At 40.2% G+C, this 22,941-nt stretch overlaps 1 protein-coding gene across 5 annotated transcripts in view; it reads right to left on the reverse strand.

Annotated features, from left to right (window-relative positions):
- Positions 1–184: 184 nt before the first annotated feature.
- The window catches only part of LOC135486943 (neurocalcin homolog), a 39,819-nt gene continuing 17,062 nt past the window's right edge, over positions 185–22,941 (reverse strand). For 4 of the 5 annotated variants that reach the window (XM_064770147.1, XM_064770146.1, XM_064770150.1 and 1 more), the window contains 2 exons: positions 8,761–9,155; positions 185–6,292 (listed from right to left, as the gene is read on the reverse strand). In XM_064770147.1, the coding sequence (XP_064626217.1) occupies positions 6,095–6,292; positions 8,761–9,138 (576 nt within the window). In that variant the 5' untranslated portion in view covers positions 9,139–9,155 and the 3' untranslated portion in view covers positions 185–6,094. Of the gene's footprint in view, positions 6,293–8,760; positions 9,156–16,750; positions 16,793–22,941 lie in introns of all 5 variants that reach the window. The other variant, XM_064770149.1, reaches the window with a different exon arrangement.

Below are 22,941 nucleotides of genomic sequence, written 5' to 3' on the forward strand. Positions count from 1 at the left end.
TCAGTTTCGCCCTTTGAGGTCCTTCTTTTGTTGGATTGCTTCAGGTCTGGGCTTATTTGAGGTCCTCCCTTCATTTGATTCCTTCAGGTCAGGACTTATTCGAGGCCCTCCGTTTGTGAGATATGGACTCGCTAAAGCCAATGTTTACTTTGTAGCAAAGACCAAAACAAAATAAACTCAAACGTTTGATTAAAGTCAACCATTTATTTCCTTTCTTGAATGGACAGTGAATAATCAATAAAGAATGTGAATTACACTCAAGTGCCATGATGGTCTCGGCTCAGATAAGGTTCCTCTTGGAATAATGCTCGAATTTCAACAATTTCAAGATACATTTGTACTATAAGTAAGCCATTGGGCACATTTCTTACAGGGAAAGTGTTGTTGAGGCAAAGAATCCAATATCTGCCTGGAATACTTTATGCAAGGTCCCACTTATATACTGTGTGATCAGATTGGGATCCTGAAGTTTTGGTCGTAGCAGCTAGTCACTGAGAAAACCAAACCTTCAGGGAGTTGAGGGCCCTGAACTTTGTGGCGATTAGATTGGGCTTTTACATTTGAAATTTAGTTGAGATGAAATACAAACATATTCTTTAAAAAAGAACTTAACCAAAGCCAAGACCATATTTTCAAAAAAATATCCACACCACTTAGTTTACAAGATGAGAATTATTCAAATATCTACAACCATAATTCTCAGAAACATTACAAGAGAAAAATGAAGAAGTAAGGTCAAAAAATTTCGATACTGATCAATTTTGCCACAAACTGTGTGACCAGAGATTGTACACTTTTGAAGCATATTAGCTAGATAAGCAAAATCGCTGGAGCATAGTATTTTCAGAGTAATTGTTTCTCTCTATTATACATGTACTGTAGCCCTCAGTAGCACACCTTTAAGCGTAATTCTCGTATTTTCCAGGTCACAGTAGATAACTGAGATGGACCACTGGTAATAACTGGGTATATCTACTAACCCTCGACACTGGTATGATGAATTAAAATAAAATGAGCACACTTTGCTGTGGAAATATCAACTTTATAATACAGTCAGTTAGTCACATTTATGTTTTCTGGCTTATCGACGGTTTTAGGTCCGTAATATTATTACACACGCACATGTAGTTGAACGAGTGGGGGAATCAGCAACACAAACTGTTGACAATACTACCAGCAACGTCAAAATGCTCTTCCCGAATACATCAATGGAGGATTTCAAGTGGTTATAATTACAGACTCTGGTTGGATTTCTTGATGCCTCAAATACGGTAGGTTCCCGAATCTATTAACAGCTAATTTTTTAAGGCCGTTTTATTTTCACAGATTTCGCAAATAGCCCAGTTTTGCAAAAATTAAAATTGTGACATTTTTAAAAATTGTGGGGAAATTTCGCAAAATGCAAAAAAAGGAAATATTTCTTAATAATTTACAGAACATCGTTGATTTATTTGCAAGTCCCAGGGTGAAGAAAATATATGCTGACCATAGCTAGAAATGGACTCACAGTGAGTACAGGTCAACAAATTCATATCAGATCATGAAAATTGCTCAAATAAAGCATGGCGAGCAAAAATTGTAGACTACAGTATGTACCTGAAAGTAACAAGTTACAGACATTTTATCTCTTGTAAGTCAGTCCTGATCATTTCAAATCAAAATAGAAGGTTGACACAATGTGTAACAACCAGTAAACTTCGAGAGCCAGACACTATAATGAAATTATGAAAATTGAAAACTTGTGCATCACAAAAACTTGACACCAAACAAAGAAGTTCTGAAAGAAAACATGATTGATTATATGGTCGACAGCCACGATGGGTTGGGATTCTAGGTGCCCGCCCATCTTTATACATCTATCTTTTAATTCATTTAAGGCCATGTGTCCACTTGGAATTTGTCAGTGATTTAAGATTTTCAAAGAGACACCAAATTAAAGCTACATCTGCGACTTTGACAGTAAAGTGGCGGGTTATATGCGACGGGATCGAATATATTCCAACGTCCAATTTCAATATATACAATCATTGTATTACATAATGATGGCCGAGTGTGTAATCATTTGAAAATGTTTAACATCTAACATCAAGAGAATCAGAAACAGACTTGGAATAGTATCAGTGAATTGAGAGTTGAAAAGGAGATAATCTCGGCAGATTATTCAAGGGGAACCTCATTCATGTAAGATACAGCACTCATAGAAGTCATACTGAAGCCATTGACAACTGCCCACTCTACAATTCACCGATACTAGTTCTCTGAACAGATCAATTTCTAGACTACAGCAATATTCAACTCATCTCAAAACATTCACATGGAATCTCAAAAGTTTTAAATGCACTATATATATATATAATATATATATATATACTTTACAATTGAAAATTGCATAAGTCCAGTATGTTGTGAAGATGACTGGCCCGGGATACAAGGAGTAAAACCTTCTTGATTTACGTGCTCAATTTTACGCACAATCTTACGCACCTCGGAATAATTAGGAGTCAGATGATCTTATTTCCTAAGCCTAGGAAAGATTGCTTTTTTGTAAACAGTAGTGACATCGTGCAACGTTATTCCTTCAAATTCACTCGGTGCCACCATATTTCCTGTTTCAAATCTAAGATGGCCGCCACACTTCAAAATGGTCAGCTAAGCACCTAAGCACTGGGCAGTCGTAGAAACTGAATGCAAGCATAACAGCTTAACCCACATCGCATGCATCAATTCGACATGAGGCGCATTTTGACAAGCTTTACAAACAGTAGCACGGATAAATTTTCTAGATCCTGCAATGATAGCACTCAAGCCCACAACCCACTTAGCACAAGCTGGGACACAAAATCAGTCCATGTATATTGAGGGATGTGCAAATGGTAATAGCAATGCATTTGGGTTCACCTATCATTACCTTAACTCAGAGGAAATGCTTGAGCCGAAGCACCGTGGACTCCAGTGCTCAGCATGGTTTCTGCTCATATTGAAGGACATTCAAATATGGAGTGTAAGTAACCTTGATGGATGGCCATATCTATGCTCGGTCAATTTAAAGAAGGTTTTACCAGATATCCAATGAAGTGTTATACTTCCAGCGTGATAAACCAGAAAATGATACATTTTTACAAATACATAAATAAACTAACCGTGTCGGTTGTTACATTGTTTCAATTTTGATAAGTACATATTCACCTGATCTCGGGCTGAGACATTGGCAAATGGTGACAGTTTCCTAGAGCGCCCATCTCTGTTGTCAACAGAAAGTGACAAATCTGATGTAAAACACGAGTATACTTAAATGAGTTTCCTCTATTCCCAAGAAACTTACCATAATGACATTAATCTGAGGCTAAATACATGGAGCATTCCATACTGCGGTTGAACAAGGAACACCATAGGTGTTCCATATTGATGTTACACAAAGTGAGAAAGAAAACAGGAAGTATACCCTGAGGACTGAGTTTAAGTAGAGTTCACATTGTGTCACTTTGAGAACAAACAAGCCATTTACATATAGAGGTCTACATAGGATTCAAAGTCAAGACAACTAAGAGACCTGTTGTGACATGTGACATAGGCCTATGACAAGTGAACCACGACATGGTGCATCCTATGTAAACCCGGGCTCAGCCCATGGGCCGGTGATGGAATAAGCTCCACCCTGGTGAGGTCTATAGCCCAGCACATACATACACGTACAGCTCAGCTCTGGAGCCAGCATGAGTACTCTAGTTTACTGACTCATGTGTAGATGGCACTACACGTACCATATGATATCAAGTACAATGCTCATTCACAGAATCAAACACCTGTCTCATCCCACTTCCTATGACACAGACAGTCAATATCTTAGAGTTTGCGCGATTTTCATTACTAGATACAAGGACACTACACATTGTCAACATATCAATATCAATGCAACAAGTTCAAAACAGAATGTACATGTGTAATGGGAGTCCTTTAAAAAACACCCACAGAACTGTGTACCGGGTTAACAAAAACCACGAATGCTTTTCTTGGTGACCTCAAGAGGCGATTTTGGGAAGAAAAAGTTCCTACCATAACTTATCATGATTTAACCCTAAATGTTTATAAACATTGAAAAAACTACAGACGCTAATTGTAATTATCAAAGATATCACAATGAAGTTAAAAAGCAGTTTCAAGAGTACAACACAACAAGCTACACTGAGAACAAGAATCACCTAGAATAGAAAGTGAAAAGAGTGACAAAATAGTTTCAGTATTAGATCTTATTTCAAATCCAGGATCTTATGCTGGAATCCTAATGGCCAATCTGGATTGCACATCATTTGCCGACAGTTGTGTGTAAGGGCATGAATCTTCTTTAACCCACCATGCATGAGGAGTAATGTCACAAATAAGCCTATATAACGTGCAATAGGCCTTTGAGAAACAGACACAGAGGACTTAACCATGCATACGTGAACATGAATGTTGTGCTTAACTGAGATCGAGAAATAGAATCCAGAGTTCCATGCTGAAGGTGCCACACTGTTTTTAAAAGTTCATGATCAACTTGAAAACCTATAATAAATACTTACTCCCACAAGTACATTTAAGCGAAACTATCCCCCTAACTACCATACTGCCTTCCTACACTGTCTTTTCTATCAGTCCAGGTCAGTTTGAGAAGCTTCCAGTATTACTACCACTGTACACAAGCTATTGCAAATAGTTTGCCCTGAAAATATGTGTCTTTATCACTCAAGGCTCTGGGAAGTTTCTTTGTATCGAAATAAATTTATTGATGGCCTAAGGCCAAACAAATTCACTAGGAGGTACATTGAGTCACATACTTCTTTAGGGCCACTACACAGTCCCTTAATATATGAACAACCTTTTTTCAGGACAAACCGTTTATGCACGAATGCTGCCTTTTTCTTTTCCTAGGTTTGTGCAGGCTGAAACTACTGTGAATTTGGCTAATTACAAATTGATGAACAAAAACACCACCGAATGATTGTTATTTTGATCAATTTTGAAGTCTCCAAGGCAGTTATGAAATTAAACAATACTTGTAAAGAAAGAGAAGTAACTCATTACTGATAAATGGGTTATACGCAGCACATGAGGAATCTGAAAAATCTGGTCATTTTAAACCACCAAATTTTCAATCAGCTTTTTTTGGCAATTTGTGAAAATATCTTTTGAAAATAAATTGTAAGAGTTTTATTTTGGTGATTCAGAGAGAATATTTCAAACCCAAGGCTTTTGTAAGTCGGCAGTGCGGCATAATGACAAAAGGCTTTGGGTGTTAAAATTTTTCTAAATCACATATGTGGGTATATGTGGGTATATGTGGGTATGTGCACCACACTTTATCCGACTTGCATATCAACCCGGAGCTGTTGTGACTTTATGGGTGCCAGCACCTTGCTCTTGAGGACTACCATCACGAGACATTTGCCGAATACCTCTCTCCATGTCCTGCCCAAGGGAAGTCTTACTTCTCACTGAACTCCTTCCTCAGGTATGGTCACCACAAGCCCTTGATGACGAGAGAAGTCAGGCTACCTATTCTCATAACAGCTCAGGGGAACTAAATGATAAAGTCTTTTTTGAAAATCCAATGCCAACAATTCAGGGGTTTGAACCCTAAGTGGACCCGACTGGGTTGAATATGAAGAATAATATAACACTGAGAGTATCTGCAACATTTAGCTATGTCTCAGCCCGAGCCAACTCGCATCATGTTCGTGTACATCCTGATAAAAAATTATCCAGCAGTACGCGTTCCGAACAGACACAAAGTCAAGACTCACGAGTGCCAGCGAGCTCTGTCAACGTTGCACGTCACATCTAGAATTCCTGAGTGATGGGCAGCGCCGGCTGTCCAACAATATGGGTGGAATGATGTCATGTTTACAATGTAATGAGCACTTACTCGAGGCCGTCTGTCCATCCGTCCAAACACCGAATAAATCCAAGACATGCCAGAGAGAACACAAAACCTGCATGGAGTTGACGCTCCACGACAGAAATGACATTATAAACACTAAAGAGGTGCTCTCCACTTGGCTAGGAATTCTAGTTGCAACTGTTAAAAAAGTTCCACTCCAGGACTGTGTGTACCACGTCACTCTTGTGGTGCAGGGTCACACTGTAGTAGGCGTACGATAGATGGATCACTTTTGGCCCCTTCGATAAACTCGTCCAATGATAACTTGCCGTCGCAATTTTTATCCATCTGACGGAAGATTTTATCGGTTCGTTTTTCTGGTGTGGATTCATCCTCTGGCATCTTCATTACCGTGCCCACCATTTTGTATATAGCCTGAAAACACAAAAACCAAGATTGGAGCAGACGCCATCAACTATCAATATTCCTTTAAAAATGAAGGCATGGATGGGGAAAAGGGTGAACACTCTTTCTTCAACTGGTTTTCAAATCATTTTGTCAAAATCTGCGGACAGCATGCAATTTCCTCGAAAACTTAATTGTTGGTGGGATAATTTTTCAAGAAGAGTAGGTCATAGTAACATTGTGAACAATTTCTTTCAGTTTGTTCCAGAACATTACATCAGTTTCAGCAGACAACCAGACAGCAATGTCAGGTTTAAATGAGTTAATTCATTGTTGCTTTCGAATGTGGCAAGTCTTCCAAAAAGACGTCTTGCAATTTTCTCCTCATTTTCAAGTTACTCAAAGTTAACTCTGTATGCCAGACTATCACCAATGTGTAAGTTCTAAACAACATCCCTGTTCAGTTCAGTATTTTTAGATATTGATCAACACAAAAGAACACACCCAAAGTTACAATGAATCAATTCACACTGTATACTTGGTGTCAACAAGAACACGATACACTTTTAAAATTGAATAGCATTCAAATTCCCAATCAGAACTTTAAAATCAAATCCTAGTCTTCTGTATTACCCCTGAGTGTGTAATTCATTAAAAGACTTCCAAAATTGGCTTATCAAATATAGTCAGTTTTTGCTTTTCCATTTCAAAAGTGCATAATGCTTTTGTTACACCCAGTAGGGCGATTGTGTTGTAGGCTAGACAATAGTCATGCACAGCTGAAGGCAGATTTTTTAAGAGAAAAACAAACAGCCAACAACAAACAGACAGAAACAATGTATTTCCTAACCTATGATCTATGAAGGCCATGAAAAAAGATGTATAGGCAATGGGGATACATCTACAGGGTGTGCCATGATGACTGTCAGTATAAATATCAGGTTTGCTTGTTTAATTGCCTGCATCGTTACAAAGTTTAGACCACCAACACAACCTTTCATTTGATATTCCCACCACTGCATTATTACGAGGCATTCTATAGATAACTTCAATACTGCAACGACGTGCATGGGATGTCATGCGACATGTCTCCTCAGGTACAGATGACGTGCACAGCACCTCATATATTGATATAATTTCAATTCATTCTTTTTAGGCTGTAATTTCTCTAAACATGCTACCGGTAAACACACAAGCGAAAAATTCTACTATAGATGGCGACTTTTGAATATCATTTGTGACTCGCTCTACCAAAACTAGGCGCTTGTCGTATCTGAACTTGACAGGTTGATACGGACTGAAAAGGTCTACAATAGGGAAATGAACAACAAGTCCGTATCAACCTGTCAAGTTCAGATGCGACAAGCGCCTAGTTTTGGTAGAGCGGGTCACATTTTACTGCTCGGATAGATGTCAGCACTGGGCAACGTAGACCAAAAATGGCTTCAGCAGAGAATGGGTTACTAAACATGCCACACCACCGAAAGACCACCAGTGAACGTGTGCCGGTCTGCTACATCCTCAAGCGCTTGTGCACAGTCTCCCTCGTCCATTGATTATCCCAAGGAGGTGATACTGTGTCACAATTAATGGACTAAATGAGGTGGGATTGGTGTGGTAAGACTAGAGCCATCTCTAAGCCATGGGGATGCAAACGCAATTAGATCAGCCACAATAATCAGATTACTATCGCCAATACGGAAGAGACTTTTATTAGTTGTGGCGGGAGTTGTTAAATAAAACATCACATCCAGACTTTTGCTGACAGTACAAACAATGTTTTCTCAATTTGTCTCCCAGGGGTAACGCACACTCTAACTAATTTAAATGTTTTGACACTAGTTTGATCATTTATCATCCAAAATGAAGTTTTTGTCAGTGAATTCTAATTAGCGTGTTGTAGCTCTGAGTGAGAGAGGGTTCAATTTCAGTATCAGGGGCCAAGAATTCAAATATCAAATGAACAGTTCCAACTTCCTCCTCGAGTGCACAATCAGGCAGAATGTCTCGAGACGTGAATTGTTGGTTTGTAAAATCAAAAGGGACATGAATGATGTCAATGCGTTCCACGTTGGTCGGCGCCTCGGGACCAATTCCTTAAACCTAACTAGTGGCAAGCAAACAATCTCTACTCTAACTCATAGCCACTGAGACCTCATCATACGCCACTCAGAGCTAAGATGGTCATTTAGTGCCAATAACGCAATTAGACTTAACCAGTCGTGAGAGACAAGTCAACAAAGCTAACATAGCAGCCAAGCAGACGACCGAAAATCATTAACAATCGCAGCTAATGCTCATATTGATGTTATGACGATTTTCATAATTTGCAGTGGGGGGGGGGGGCTGTTTAGCAATAGATGCCCCTATTTAACTCAGATCATCATGCAAATAAGGCTGATTCAGTTGCATCCTTTACTGATATTAGGAGAAACCTGGGTCAGGCTGTGCCACCCAGATTTCAAACCCAGCAAACAACACAACATGTATATACTTACTGTAACTATTTCTAACATTTCATTCTTAGAGATATATCCATTTCCGTCTAAATCATACATACTAAAGGCCCATTTCAGTTTCTGTTCAAGTTTCCCTCGCGAGGTCACGCTTAGTGCACATATAAACTCGCGGAAGTCTATTGAACCGTCCCCATTCGCATCAAACGTGCGAAACACATGCTCGGCAAATTTCGAAGCATCACCATACGGGAAAAAGTTTCCATAAATTTTCTTGAATTCCTCTACGGATAAATGTCCACTGGGGCAATCCTTTAGAAATCCTCGATACCATTCTTGTAATTCAATTTCAGAGAATTCTGTCTCATTTCTTAGATCTTCGACCATCTCTGGCTTTAATTTACTATTATGTTTCCCCATCTTGGCGGGTTATCACTCTGAAAAATACAATGAGAAACTCGGTTAGACATATTTACAAAAATCATATTTTGACCAAGTGTATCATAATTCCAAATACTCCAGCTTCATCGATATAAGATGGTACCCGAATATTCAAGTCGGACCCCAAAATAAGCACATGGTCCTTCGCTGCCATTCAACATATTCAGTATGGTCAGACAACGGCACCAATTCATTCGTTGGCCATGACGTCATGTTTGGACATGGGTTTTGTCAATTTCAATGTAATAAAGAAGCAGTCTCAGACCGATGAAACTCGAGTGTTCTTAGTATCGCCAGGGGTCATGTCCATGTATATCAGATGGCTGACAACGATACTGAAATGAGATAAACAACAGAATGCTGTAAACGAAAAGAAGAAAGGGCGATGTATAGTACCCCCAGGTATATGGCACGGCTTAACCCGCCGGCCATGAGGGAATTCCTTTATGGCCCAGTGGTTAAGCAACGTTGAGCGCGGTCAACCTTTGGATCGGTGACCGGCGCGTACAATACAGGCATCAACGGTGAAACCGGCATCATTCTAAAAACTGGCTATGTAACTTATCTAAAATTCTAAATGAAGAGTTAGAGTTACCTTCAATTAATTAACGTAAAGGGTTAAATAAATAGTTATATAGTGTATTTAAACTGTGGTATTCGATGGCATTTTGTTTCAACATTGGCTCCACCTCCGCAATCCAATATCGATTAATTCAAATTTGAAGACAAAACACAGTATCAAAATGGTCTGCATGAATGATTGATAACGATACAGAATATGATGAATTACACAAAATAAAAGTTTGGTGTTTGTGGAGTAGATGCTATTTTGCATGCAGCTTCACCTTGAAACGGAAGAACTTGTATAAAAGTGTACAAAAATCTACGGAACGTTTAATATTGTATGTAGATTCCAAAACAATTGAACTCGATAATCAATCTTGAGTATTTCTGATCGAATGAAATCACAAAAGCTTCAGGTTGATTTGGATATTGATAAATGCTAATACTGATCGAGCCATTGAGTTTATGGAGGAAAATTTTATTGGATGTTTACAGATAATCCATTACCGATATCTCTTGCTTGTAAGGCTGACGTTACATAGGCCTCATTCGTTCACTTCCCACATGTCACGTTCCCCTTAATGCGTTCGTTCCTCACTGAATGCATGCCACAAGGCCGTGCATTCACCGAGGAATGTTAAGTAAAGCTGGAACGTGACATGTGGGAAGTGAACGAATGAGGCCTATGTAACGTCAGCCTAATGGATATGCAAGCACGTGCTCCAGTACAGCAAACAGTGTGCTAACAGGTCTTTTCCTTGTATTTGACTCCTCTGGAGCATCCTATCTCTCCTAGTCCTATGTCAAAAAATACTTCTGCTCTATCCCATCAAATCAGGCAGTAGGAAAGTTCAGGATAAGACATTATATGGTGACATTTGTACTTAGATCAAATTCGATCAAGTTCAAGTAACTGTGTTGATATCCGTGAACACTTCATATACTTGGATCTTGTTAGTAGGTAGCTTCCTCTTGTTAGCTATATTGGCAAATATCTTTAGTTTTTTACCTACATGTATGGCCTGATTAGCTTACAAGCATCTACGAGATCCATTGTATCTGGAGCCATAGTCGTAAGGAAGACCTCGGTAGCCTCACACCTTAGGTGGCTCGTAAGTGGCATTTGTAGCAAAGCTTGAGTTTGAATGAAGCGAGTTTATGTTTCTTGAACGTGTTATCTCGTGGCAGCTCCTCTTCATTGAGTAGAAGTATACCCTGTCAATCAAAAGTAAATACCAGTAATTTCCCTCTCTGTATTCCAGATTCCCCAAAGCAGGAATCCGGGACTAGCTTTGATAGGTTTTCTGGTCAGTCACAACTGCCGAGCAAATAACGAACGTTGATATTTATCTACTGCCTTTGTCTCATTGGTCATCCCGCTGAGAGGAGTGATTCTTCTTGCCATCGGTACTGCACGGCTCCAACGAACTACAACCCACAGGAAAATTTACTCAAAAGACTTTCACTCCACCTTCAGGTGGCTAATTGTAACCACACCTGTGGCTTGCTTGACAAAATACCCTAAAGGTGCATATCAAATAAATAAGTTCTGTTGATTTTAAATTCCAAGCATAACACAACAGAATCTTTACTAGGAAACTTGTCCCAGACCCAACGGCCAGACAAATGTAGTGGTATTGACCGGGCGAGTCAGTCAATAGCTTACTAGTAGGACCATGTAGTCTCTAACATTGTTCTGACTCGCTGGAATTGATTCGACATGGCAGGCAATTTGGTTAGCAAGACGCAAAATATTGAACAGAAGAGATTAAATGGATACGTCTTATGCTCAGGAAGTGCTAACTAAAGACACAGTGATAGAGACAGAAAGCCTGAAAAGCTTGAATAGGACGTGTTTTGTTTGAGAAGAAAGCTTAAATTGGACGTGTTATGTTTGCCATGCACATGAAAAGAAAGCTTGAATAGGACGTGTTATGTTTGCCGTCCTCATGAAAAGAAAGCTTGAATAGGATGTGTTATGTTTGCCATCCTCATGAAAAGAAAGCTTGAATAGGATGTGTTATGTTTGCCGTCCTCATGAAAAGAAAGCTTGAATAGGATGTGTTATGTTTGCCGTCCTCATGAAAGTAAAGCTTGAATAGGACGTGTTATGTTTGCCGTCCTCATGAAAAGAAAGCTTGAATAGGATGTGTTATGTTTGCCGTCCTCATGAAAAGAAAGCTTGAATAGGACATGTTATGTTTGCCATGCTCATGAAAAGAAAACTCGAATAGGACGTGTTATGTTTGCCATGCTCATGAGACCAACTATATGATAACATTGTGTGATCCTGCCAAGGTCACTAAACAAGGCAACATATATTGTGTTAGAAGGTGGTATGCAGGCTGGAGCCTAGACACTGCACCCCTTTCTAAACCTAACCGAAGCTTTCTAAGCCATCAAGCAAGGTTGCTCTTTTCAGAAGGTGTATGTTTTCTTTTAAACCCATGTGTTACTTTCAATGTTATTTATCTTCATCAGCTATATTGGCTCAGCCTTGCATTCTCCTATTTTTCTTCATAAATCTCAATACAATAGCTTCAATAGTTCACAAAAGTTTGCTAAAAGGATATAAAAGCTCACCCCAAGGGTGAAATGCTGGGTGAATAGATCGCAAAACACAGAATGACAAATAAACAACTTCAATTCAATGTACGTGAGTAGACAACAAACAAATGACGTATCATGGAATTATCAACAACAGAAACCCAATCTGGGAGATTGATGAACTATGTTTTGCTGGAACAGAACAACCTTGCCAAGAGACTATCGTTAGAAATACTCAAATATGTTAATGTATACGAACAATCAATTACACAGGGAAAATCTGAAAAACAATTTCTGTACCATATGAACAGCAGGTGTTTAAATTCCGGAAGTATCTTAGAGGGCCTGTGCCACCAATATTAAGTTGAACATTATCAACAAACATCATGAGACACATGAACCCTGGCAAGTGACTACGTGAATCCTATGTAAATGTGGCCTAAGAAGGACTGGAGATGATCACAAACCCACATCCACAAGACACCCTGGATAAATCACCTAATCAAAGGTTCCTCCAGTTAATTAACTCAATGATGTCGCCAATCAATAATTGATGTCAGTTAACTAATCAACAATTCGAGGCTCTGCATGCCTTGGCTTGTGTGGCCATATGCTCGCTGTTGGAGTGAGGGCCGGCATTCACTAGGGTTTGCCACTGGTGAATCTTCTGGTACCTGTGCATTACATTTCTTCCCTTCAAGGAAGTATCTCATTGAACATCTAAAGTGCACTATATCAAGGGATACTTCATCATTGACATTATCATATTGAAATCAAGCACAAGTGATCGGAATCTTCCTTTAAATGAATGTTTTACATTACTGACCAATGACTGTACATAGATATTGTGGATCAACTTAATAACTTCCAGGCCAGAATATAAAACAACGGTAAATACACAGATGGTCTTTGTGTGTTTCGATAAGGAATTTTCCCATGAAATACAACAGAGCAAAACAATATCTTTTGCTCATAACATAATAAGACTGATATTGAAAAGCACATACTTCCTGCAATAATCCAATCATTTGTTCTTGAAAAACCCACCAGAAATGCAGCTGTAGCTCTTAGCTGTCCACATCTCCCCGCACTACACTTGTAAGTTTCTTTTCATGCCTTTACTCTGGCACCAACTAGGGTGACTGACCAATGACTGAGCAGGCAAAGCAACTCTGTCTGGGCCAATGTGCTGTTCATCACAGGCTATTCCAAGATCGGCGTACTTCCACACGGCAAAATGTAGCCGACTTGTGGAAATAGCAAGCAAGGAAGTTCAGGGTCTGACCAGTGCACATGAACCCTTTTGCAAGTAAAACTTCAATTTCATATTCATTTTGATGTTTTCAATCATTTCAACTCACTTCAAAGTTTCGTTACGTTTCATCAGTTGCAGGATGAAAGATTGATCACGGGTTGAAAGAACAAGATGAAAGATAGTTCTCAAGGTAAATCCAGAAAAAACCAGGAATGAAACGAACATCAATACACACATCAAAACATGTCTAATAAATTGCCTTCCACAAGACGGACTCATAGAATACCAGTTTTCTAATCGCCCTCGCAATTAAAGGTAGATCAGGTAGATTGGTTACCATTTAGCATAAACCCTCCAAGATGTTAACTAGATGTGAGGTAACTCAGAAAAGCATCTATCAATACTCAATAAGTAGGTTACAGAACACCTTGTTTTACTTTGTCTGGCTGCAGACAGCATAATCTGCAAATCAACAGGCATTGTTTAAGATTGATTGCAAGTCTTGCTAGAGTTATGCGGGTGCTAACGTTCACTGGGGTTAGCAGGCCGATAGTAAATTAGGTTCCACCAGTAAATAGGGTGAGAACTAGGCTAGGGTACTCAGGTTCGCTAATAAATGATTCATTAGGGAATTCCTCAAAGCTAGTATGAAACCATTGATGTTTTATTTAGGCCAGCAATGCTTCCTAGCAAACAGGACTGGCTGGGTGATGGCGATGCCGTATTGCTTGCACACTTCGGCAAGGGGGGAAACCCTTGAGTCGCGTTTACTTGTGAAAACAAAACCAACTCGACCGAACATTTCTTCGTGTTTTTCTCATAAATTTTGGCAGGATGAGGCGATGCCTATTCATTACTGAGCTTATAGTGAAAACACCTCATGTCGTCAGTTGATTTATTGATGTGACTGATATTCTCTACAGTCTATTCATTTTCTTCTCTCATGAATTCTTAACAACGCCTGAGCAGTACAACGAGACCAAAGGGAAAGTCAGCCAAAAAGCACATTTGATGGAGGTGGAACTGATTAGCTACCATGTGCCTGATGGGAAAGAAAGTTAATTTTGTGTCAGTTCTGAAAATTAGAATCTAAAGGTTACAGTCCATTAGTGAAGACAATTTGCATCAATGGGAAAAATGGCAGAATGTGCAAAATGGGTTGAGAACTGAATGTCAGCTGCATTCGTACCAAAAACAACACCGACAGGTATGACTTGTATATTGTACAGTACATGTACAGCCACGACAGCGAGGATTAAATGTCATTGCCCTCTAGCTAGACAGTTGCACTTCCGACCACCCTACATTAAGGACAATGTCACGGAACAAGCTACTCGCCAAATAGTGATGAAGTTATCTCCGCCACTTTCATCGCCAGCCGAACGTGACCTAATCAACTTCTAGACCATCATGAGAATAAACTACTTGGACGTTCTCAGCCAGTGGGGCTGAAGTTGACTCGTATTGTTTACTGCTTCAATCCATCAAACTTATTGGCTCGAAAGCAGAAATACATCAATGGAACCATGACTTCATTAATCTTTCCTTCAGCGGAGACTTGGGCTGTATTTTCACGCTCTTCACCATCTCGCGATTAATTAGATTTCACTGGAACCTCCCATGGGTCGGCAGCATCTCAGTGAGGGTGATGTATTAATAAGCATAAGCATTATAAACAATGGAGTGTTTTCTCAGAAGATCCCCGATGAGTTACAATAACACATTACAGATAAAATCTTGATATTTGCAGAATTCCTGTCTATGTACTTTACATCAACACCCAGGATTTCGATTCCTCTGCTTGCATGGGGGCGAAACTCCGCACCCAATAAGATAGATCAGATAACATGACGACATCTTCATAAGGTCTATAATGTCACCCATACCACTCAGATTTCGCCCATGAATATTTAACCAAAACATGACAACCCCATCAGTATCATATCATCTACTGACACCACTGATTTGATCAATATCTACAGGAGATTTTTGTTTCATGACACCAGTGATGCAATCAATCTCATAGGTAGAATATTGATGAAACCAAAATCAAAGCGCCCTGAAAAGAGCAACTGAAGAGCATCAAGATCATAGGTGCCTGTAGAAAGAGTCGGTAACATGCCATGAGCTGAGCTCACCATGTATGTCGGGCCGATCTGACCACAGCCCACTGCACCATCCTCAGCATCATGAATTAACCATCACCACTTACAATGATATCAGGGTCTCCGCACTCAGCTCACCATCACCAGCTAGGCAGCTCAAACCACTGCCCATAACATCATCCCTGACATCATAAACTCACAATCACCACCTCCCACATTGATTACGGCCACCCACATAAGTGTCTTTAGGAGACACCTGGGGTTCTGCAAATAGCTAATCCTATGGTCAGACCCATCTCCAGCTAATCAATTGATATTCCAACTGAGACAGGGGCACCGTCAAGCATGAAACAGGAAGTTACCGCATGGTCCCTGGGCCGATATCATTCCGATATGGACATACCTGGCTGTCAACCTGGCACAGTGGACAAGATGGATGTTCGAGATTAACAGCAGTTCTGGTCACACCTGAGCCCAACAGTAAAGCGCTTCGCAAACGAAGGATTTCTGTGGGTCACGTTATTACTGGCACCAGCAGTATCACTGCTGCTGAAGTTGCAGCACAGACGTTACAGGTTGCAGTGATAGAACGTGCTTGATTGCAGGGCACTTCAGGTTCCCCGGGCCTCCACACACCTGTGACTGAGAAGTCACGCATCTAAAAGGATGTCTCTACGTTGCTTTAACATCACCTCACTCAAAACAACATTCGATCATATTTTGGGAAGTAGTGCCAACTGAACTATATCTCTTCTCCAAGTGACACTTCCACTTGGTATACAAACAAGATGTTCTCACTCAACATTTTCTACCTCTCCTTCAAGTCAGAAAGGTTGCAACAACGTGAAAAAGGGCATTGGCTGATGCTGACCCTAACAAAGCTACTCTGTCATCCAACACATGCCAATTATCAGAACAAACGCAATCAGATCTATATCACAGTCCTGTGCTGGATACGAGGGTTACCAAGGTGATGCATGGCAACACGTAGGCAACCACGAGAACTACTCAAGTCCTCATGGAACACTTGATGGATTTCCAATCTTCGTGATTTTCATTCCGTTTAGAGCACACCTCAGTGCCAAAACACAGGTGACCTTTGACCAAAACCATTTCCTACCTCAGACCTTTTTATCCTGTTTGAATATGCTCAATCTCTTACCTGTAAAATATGAAGCAAAGGAAACATGAAATAAAGTATAAACAATTGCGTTACCGGACACACTTAGTTTGGAGGTCTTTCAACATCTTCACAAGAGGACAGAAAGAACCCATCCCCAAAAGAGTACTGATAGAAATGTCGATATCAACATCCTACAGGAAAACAATGAACAAAACGAAATTTCTAAAGAAATGACTCAACAAATATGGAATGGACTGATTCCAAAATTGAAGATCACCTGAACATTCACACACATAATCAGATATGGATTTGGTACCCACTTACACCCAATTGATTATATTCCCCTGAGCACATCCAAAGGTCAGACACATGCTGTCAACTGAAACCTTACGAGGGATTGGGTCTTCAGTGTCATGGTTTATAAAGGGGAGGGTGTTTTCAGGAATGCAACAAAATACCCACCAGATACAACTGGGGTGCCCAGGCTATGCAAAAGGTTTGCTGAAGCTCAGCTGGCTGTGTACAATAGTCAGCATCAAGTTTCTGCCAGGAGCTCAAGCGCATACAAATCGTGTGTTGAACTGCTACTACCTGCGATTATAATGTTATGATATTCGTAGAATGTCACAAGCAGAAGAATGCGAGTCTATTCCGCATACCTCCTCATGGAGATGATGAGGGAAGAACACTTGTCTCAGTTTTCTGTCTCACCAATTTTCCAATATCACCATGTTCAGTTCTCTGCATGACCGATTGAAGAATCCTTTGTAGAAATGATCAAAGCTTTCATCTATAAAGTGCAGTGTTTTTGTGGATGCATTTATGTAGTAATTGCTCACTCTGTATCCTGCAACACAGGGCATCTAAAAACTTTGTGTGTGGAAGCTTGGCATCTCAGCAACACCACTTTCTGACGATAGGCTCTCACACTACAAGTTAAGGTGGAAATGTTGGACCTGGCGCGAATGGTGAAAGCTTGGGTTCCTGAAGCAGAGATTCTCTTGGGTTTTGAACCCAGGAAAGGGTTCCTTCAAGACGAAAATAGAAAGGCACAGTATCCTGCCCCTCCAAATGTGCTTGCTTCGTGCCTTTTTGTGAACACCTTATGCATTTTCTATCGCAGAAGGGTGCCGTTTTCAATGCTCATTCCCAAATTCCCTGCCCTTCTAAATTTCTGGAAGAAACTCACCACCACCTCCGTCCAATCACAAGCCAGACGTTCTTCCATTGTACCACAGCACTTCCAAATCAATCACTTACGATCACAAGTTGATGCAGTATCGATTCACCGCACACAATTACTGCCCATTGATGTTGGAGACGTTGACTTTGATGGAGTGGTCGTATGACAGGTATTGATTCTTAACCAAAGGGTGTCAAGGTCACATGATTTCTGTAACAATCGTAGAAGCTCTCAAACTCACAATGATCATCAACAAAAGTTGCAAGAGGCAGAATAACCTGAACTAAATGAATCTTCTCTAAGTTCATGTCAGTAGTTTTAGTTGCTTTAGACTCTAATACATCCATTCAAGGCAACATTTTAATGTGCTCCCCTTGTTTCAGTCTGCCGACATTGCATATACCAGCTCCCATCGAGTCAGATGACAGCCTTGACAACCATCATTGCCACAAGCAACAGCGTCTTCAAGACTCATGAAATCGATTTTCTCTTACTTTTAAATCTATTGGAGTTTTTGCACAAGAGGAATGGGGAATATGATAAGTCTGGGTCTCAAGAGATTTGCAACATTTCTGAGGGTTTCTGACAGCATTACTGGTACTGGAATGCCAAACTTAAAAGAGTGAGATGAGAACCTTCACGATACAATAACTCTCAAAGGTCTAACCAGCAGCTTGGATACCAATTCTACACCATCAAATGAACCAACCGTCCCAAAAACATCAAAACCCTACCAAAGGCTATTATGACAATAAATCGAATCCACACAACAGAACATTTTGTCATACCAGGACTAATTGAGCAGCCGGCTATCAAGCGTTTATTTGATCTCATCCAAATGAAAGGTTTGTTGTTCCAGAAGATAACGATGGTCATTAGGAGAGATTAGTCTCATATGGCTAATATTCGGTAGAAAGCCGATAATCAGATCACTTTTCAATATATCCTTGCATATATATCATATTTGGCTATTTGGGGAATCGATTGGGTGACTCACATGAAAGAGACCAGGTTCAGAACAAATAGAGTTTACAGGGACACTAGGGAACTAGAGTTTACAGGGACACTGGGGAATATCAACGAGTCAGACATTGATTAAGGTTCCCTGTCAAAAATGGCTGGGTGCCAAATGCATTTACTGGCCTAATGTACCAAAACCTACAACCTCCTGATTATGAACCTTGCACTCTAACCACTATTCCACTGATCTCCCTTAAAGAGGCCTGCCAAATGTTGGTCCTCCTGTCCAATGATACTATGAATGTACCCATCGTGGGAACCTGAGCCAGGAAATACAGATACTGTCATGGATGTGGAGGTAACCTCGAAGAAGATGTACTCAGTTGGTAGCCATAGCAACACAATATCCTCTTTTATGGCTTTATCGGTGATGAGACTAGGAAACGATGATTGCAACATATTTTAAATGTATCACAGCAACCAGGACAGTCAGTGGTCACAATTCTGACTCTCCCTCTTCTGCCTCATCTGGTCCTTCTCTATGTTTTCAATCTTAAATGGACAGACAGTTCGGGTGACCAATGTTAATGTTATAGGGTAATCTGCCAATTCCAAACTTGCCCGTGGTACAGATGATGTCCAGCTTGCCATTGTTGACTCAAACCAACAACATCCCTGTTTCAAATCCATCTCTGTCACTTCACCACTAAAATAGCAGCAACAACTTTCAGCTGATATATTCCCATCCAAATGATCTTGCCTGACGACAAATGGGAGATAAGTCAACATGTGATCGTCAATAAATGTCTCATGCAAATATTTGACATGCCCAGCTTAGCTTTTGGATTGAGGTTCTTAATAGTTAGTTGCTTAGCAATCAGTGGCACTTTCCTTAACAAAGCGTGCTTGATGTAACCTCAATGGAAATCAGTTGCATGTAAGCAACGTTCATGATGCAAGAAGTTGAAGAACTCAACAAGTAAATTGCTTCGGGACACAGTGAGATGATAGTGAAAAGAAAGACAATCCAAAGTGATGATGTCATGAAAGCATGTATGGCCCCTTTCCCTCCAGTCTGGGAAGCGGCCAGATGTTTCCCTAAAAGGAATATTTATGAGTTTGATCCAATCAGGACCCACAGCCATTATCATAAAACCTTCCAACAAAGAACCACTTGCCAAGGTCAATGCAAACCTCGGGTTTCTTCTAAAAGCATCGATTTGCTCGCTGAGATCAATTGAGCAAACACCCACAATCACGACAATACAGAACAAGGGATGCAGAACAAATCAAGAAATGGAACTAGTTGTGTCAACAACTGACCCCAGGGCAGCGCGTCGGGGCCATCAATGGTATTGGAGCTCTGCCGATGGTACTGGTATCAGTTGGAATCTGAAGTGAAAGCGTTGAGGTTGTTGGTCTGATTCACCCTACATATTGTCCTTATGGCAATTGGTTGTTGTCGTGTGAACTTTCTGACACCCAAGGGACAGTCATCGCAGGATTGTATATTTTCTGCAATTTTCGCCAAATTTACAGTCATTAACTGCATGGCCTTATCCCTTGTATAGCAGAGTTGACATGGTTAATGGCAATAGCACACTGGTTTATTGATTCTGATGGAAATAAATCTTCCACGGCTCCAGTACAAGCAAATGCAATAAAGTGTGAGAGGTCGCACAAAGAAAATCAACAATTCAAGAAAAAAAAATTAAAGTGTATAATGCTATACTCAAAACACCCAATCTTCCAAATAAAGATGAAAACCTAGCTTCATAAGAACCAGCTAGGTGTCATCGACACAGGGTGCCTGGAATCAGATTCGTGCAATAAATTCATAGAGGTATATTGACGTCATAAGACAACGATGTAAAAGTGATGACATCATCGAAAATAAGATTGAGCCAGCTGTTCCTTATCACAAAATATTGGCTTCTGGGGTCCCACGGTTGGATAGTACCGTAATCAATAAACGGGTAGAGGCGTTGACGTCATTATGACGTACTGTTAGATTGTATGGAGGTAGGAGAGAGTGTCTGTTCTTCAGCTATATTCGAAAGGGAATGAGATCTTGGAATACAGGAATATATGTTGGCTTGATGACGATCCACCACATACATCTACATGTATTTCAGAACATTTTAGCCCTATTTCCACACAAAATGACATCATTGCTACTTTTAAGCCGCTCTGCATGAACCCCGATCTGCATGACAGATTATAATTTAGTACTCTCAAATCCTGCTCTTCTCAAAATTGGGGCTGGGATGTCTTTTCAACTACTATTCTGTAGGACGTCTGCTTAAAAATATATCATTGACAAACAACTTGAAACCTCCCACTCTTAAGAACCCAAGGGAATAATGCTCTATTTACGTCTTCTTGTCATGCGCTAATCCCTATTGATGCTGTGCCGTGACTCGTAACAGAACTGTGCGGGCGGATGTACTTGGTGTCTCGTTTCCAAAACACCATCGAAAACAGATTACTAAGACTGCCTCGCCCTCTCTTAGTAATTTATGGCTTAGTGATGTCAAAATAGGCAACGAATTCAAACTCATCCCTTCAATGACATTTGGAAAAGCCTTTTGGCAACATGCCTCACCCACAGGAATATGCATTATCTCCCCCGTGACATTTTGTGTCATAAAATATTGGCGATGGGGCTAGAGGCAGCCCAGCCATTGTAGATTTAAAACTTAACTGCATCCTGCCCTTACATCATGCCCTACGTGCCTAAAGTGATGTCAACATTGGCAATAAGCTCAACTCATCCCTATCCTGATGACCTATGACAGGGGCTATATCACCGCTACAGCACTTTTTTAGACTTCAGAAGACTCTAGCGAACACTGTCTGCTTCAGAAACATCTACTTACGCTACACAAGACTGCAAACTGCTTTTTGTGTTCCATATCACAATTCTCGGTTCATATTGCTTCCAAAATCCAATGGAAGATACAATGAAGTGTGAGGAAAAAGCTTCTATGGGCAAGCATAAAATGGAAAGGCTTAGGAGAAAACTCTGAAAAGTGGCAAACAATCCTTCCTTCTGATGTAGACAAATGCTGAACCATTCCTTTGTCAGCTATTTCTTCCTTCTCCCCAATCAACATCCCTAAATCTTTTTTGAGAAGAATGTTGTGTTTTGTCTAGAGGTTTGCAACAGTCCTGAGAGTATAATCAACTTGATTAATGCACTAATTTCATCATGTCCAATTTGAATACAATCTAGTCTTGACCAGACATCTGTATCCCAGATGGCTCATTTGTATTTTGGACAAGTAGATGAGGCTGCGATAACTGGATAGCTTTTTTCTTTCTTAGTTTCAAAAGTTGCTGGACCAACTCTTCTAAACAAGGCAGAACAAACACGCATGACGCTTTAATACAGCGTATAAAGCGTGACATCACATATCAACCATACCTCTGAATTACTAATCAATGTGATAAAAACCTACACACCAGGGAAACGCCATGAAAACATTGATACTCAATGATGTTCAAATACCATTATGAGTACTGAATCAAACTGGACTACCGACCGTGCCAGATCGCCTACTGCTGTTCAAATCGACATTATGTCCCGTGCATGTTGAGCATCAAATACTTCCGCCCTTCCATTCAGGCATATAAATTATTACTACTATACAAGCCTCACCAATCAAAATGCATGAATGTTAGTATAATGATATCATGAATCATTGCTAACTGCTGCATCAATATGTCCAGTAAAAACTACTACCCATGCCAAGCATTCAATGCTGCCAATTTAACATCAACAGAATCCAATAAATATTTAGTTGTCATAGAAATCTTAACACATCAATGTTGGTTTATGATGCTCTAATATTTCTACCGTAACATTTCCAGTACGGACAAATGTAAAGGTAACAAGGTTTCAATGTACTGTACCGAGCTATTTCACACTTCCCATTCAAACCACATCGTCGGTTCAGTGAGGTGTAGGGATTCAATATTATCATGTATCAATTTAAACCAAGCCAGTTCTCTATTACACTAAGTAAGGAATGAGTACTCGTAC

This window comes from Lineus longissimus, chromosome 4, assembly GCF_910592395.1.
Source record: "Lineus longissimus chromosome 4, tnLinLong1.2, whole genome shotgun sequence".
NCBI classification, from domain to species: domain Eukaryota; kingdom Metazoa; phylum Nemertea; class Pilidiophora; order Heteronemertea; family Lineidae; genus Lineus; species Lineus longissimus.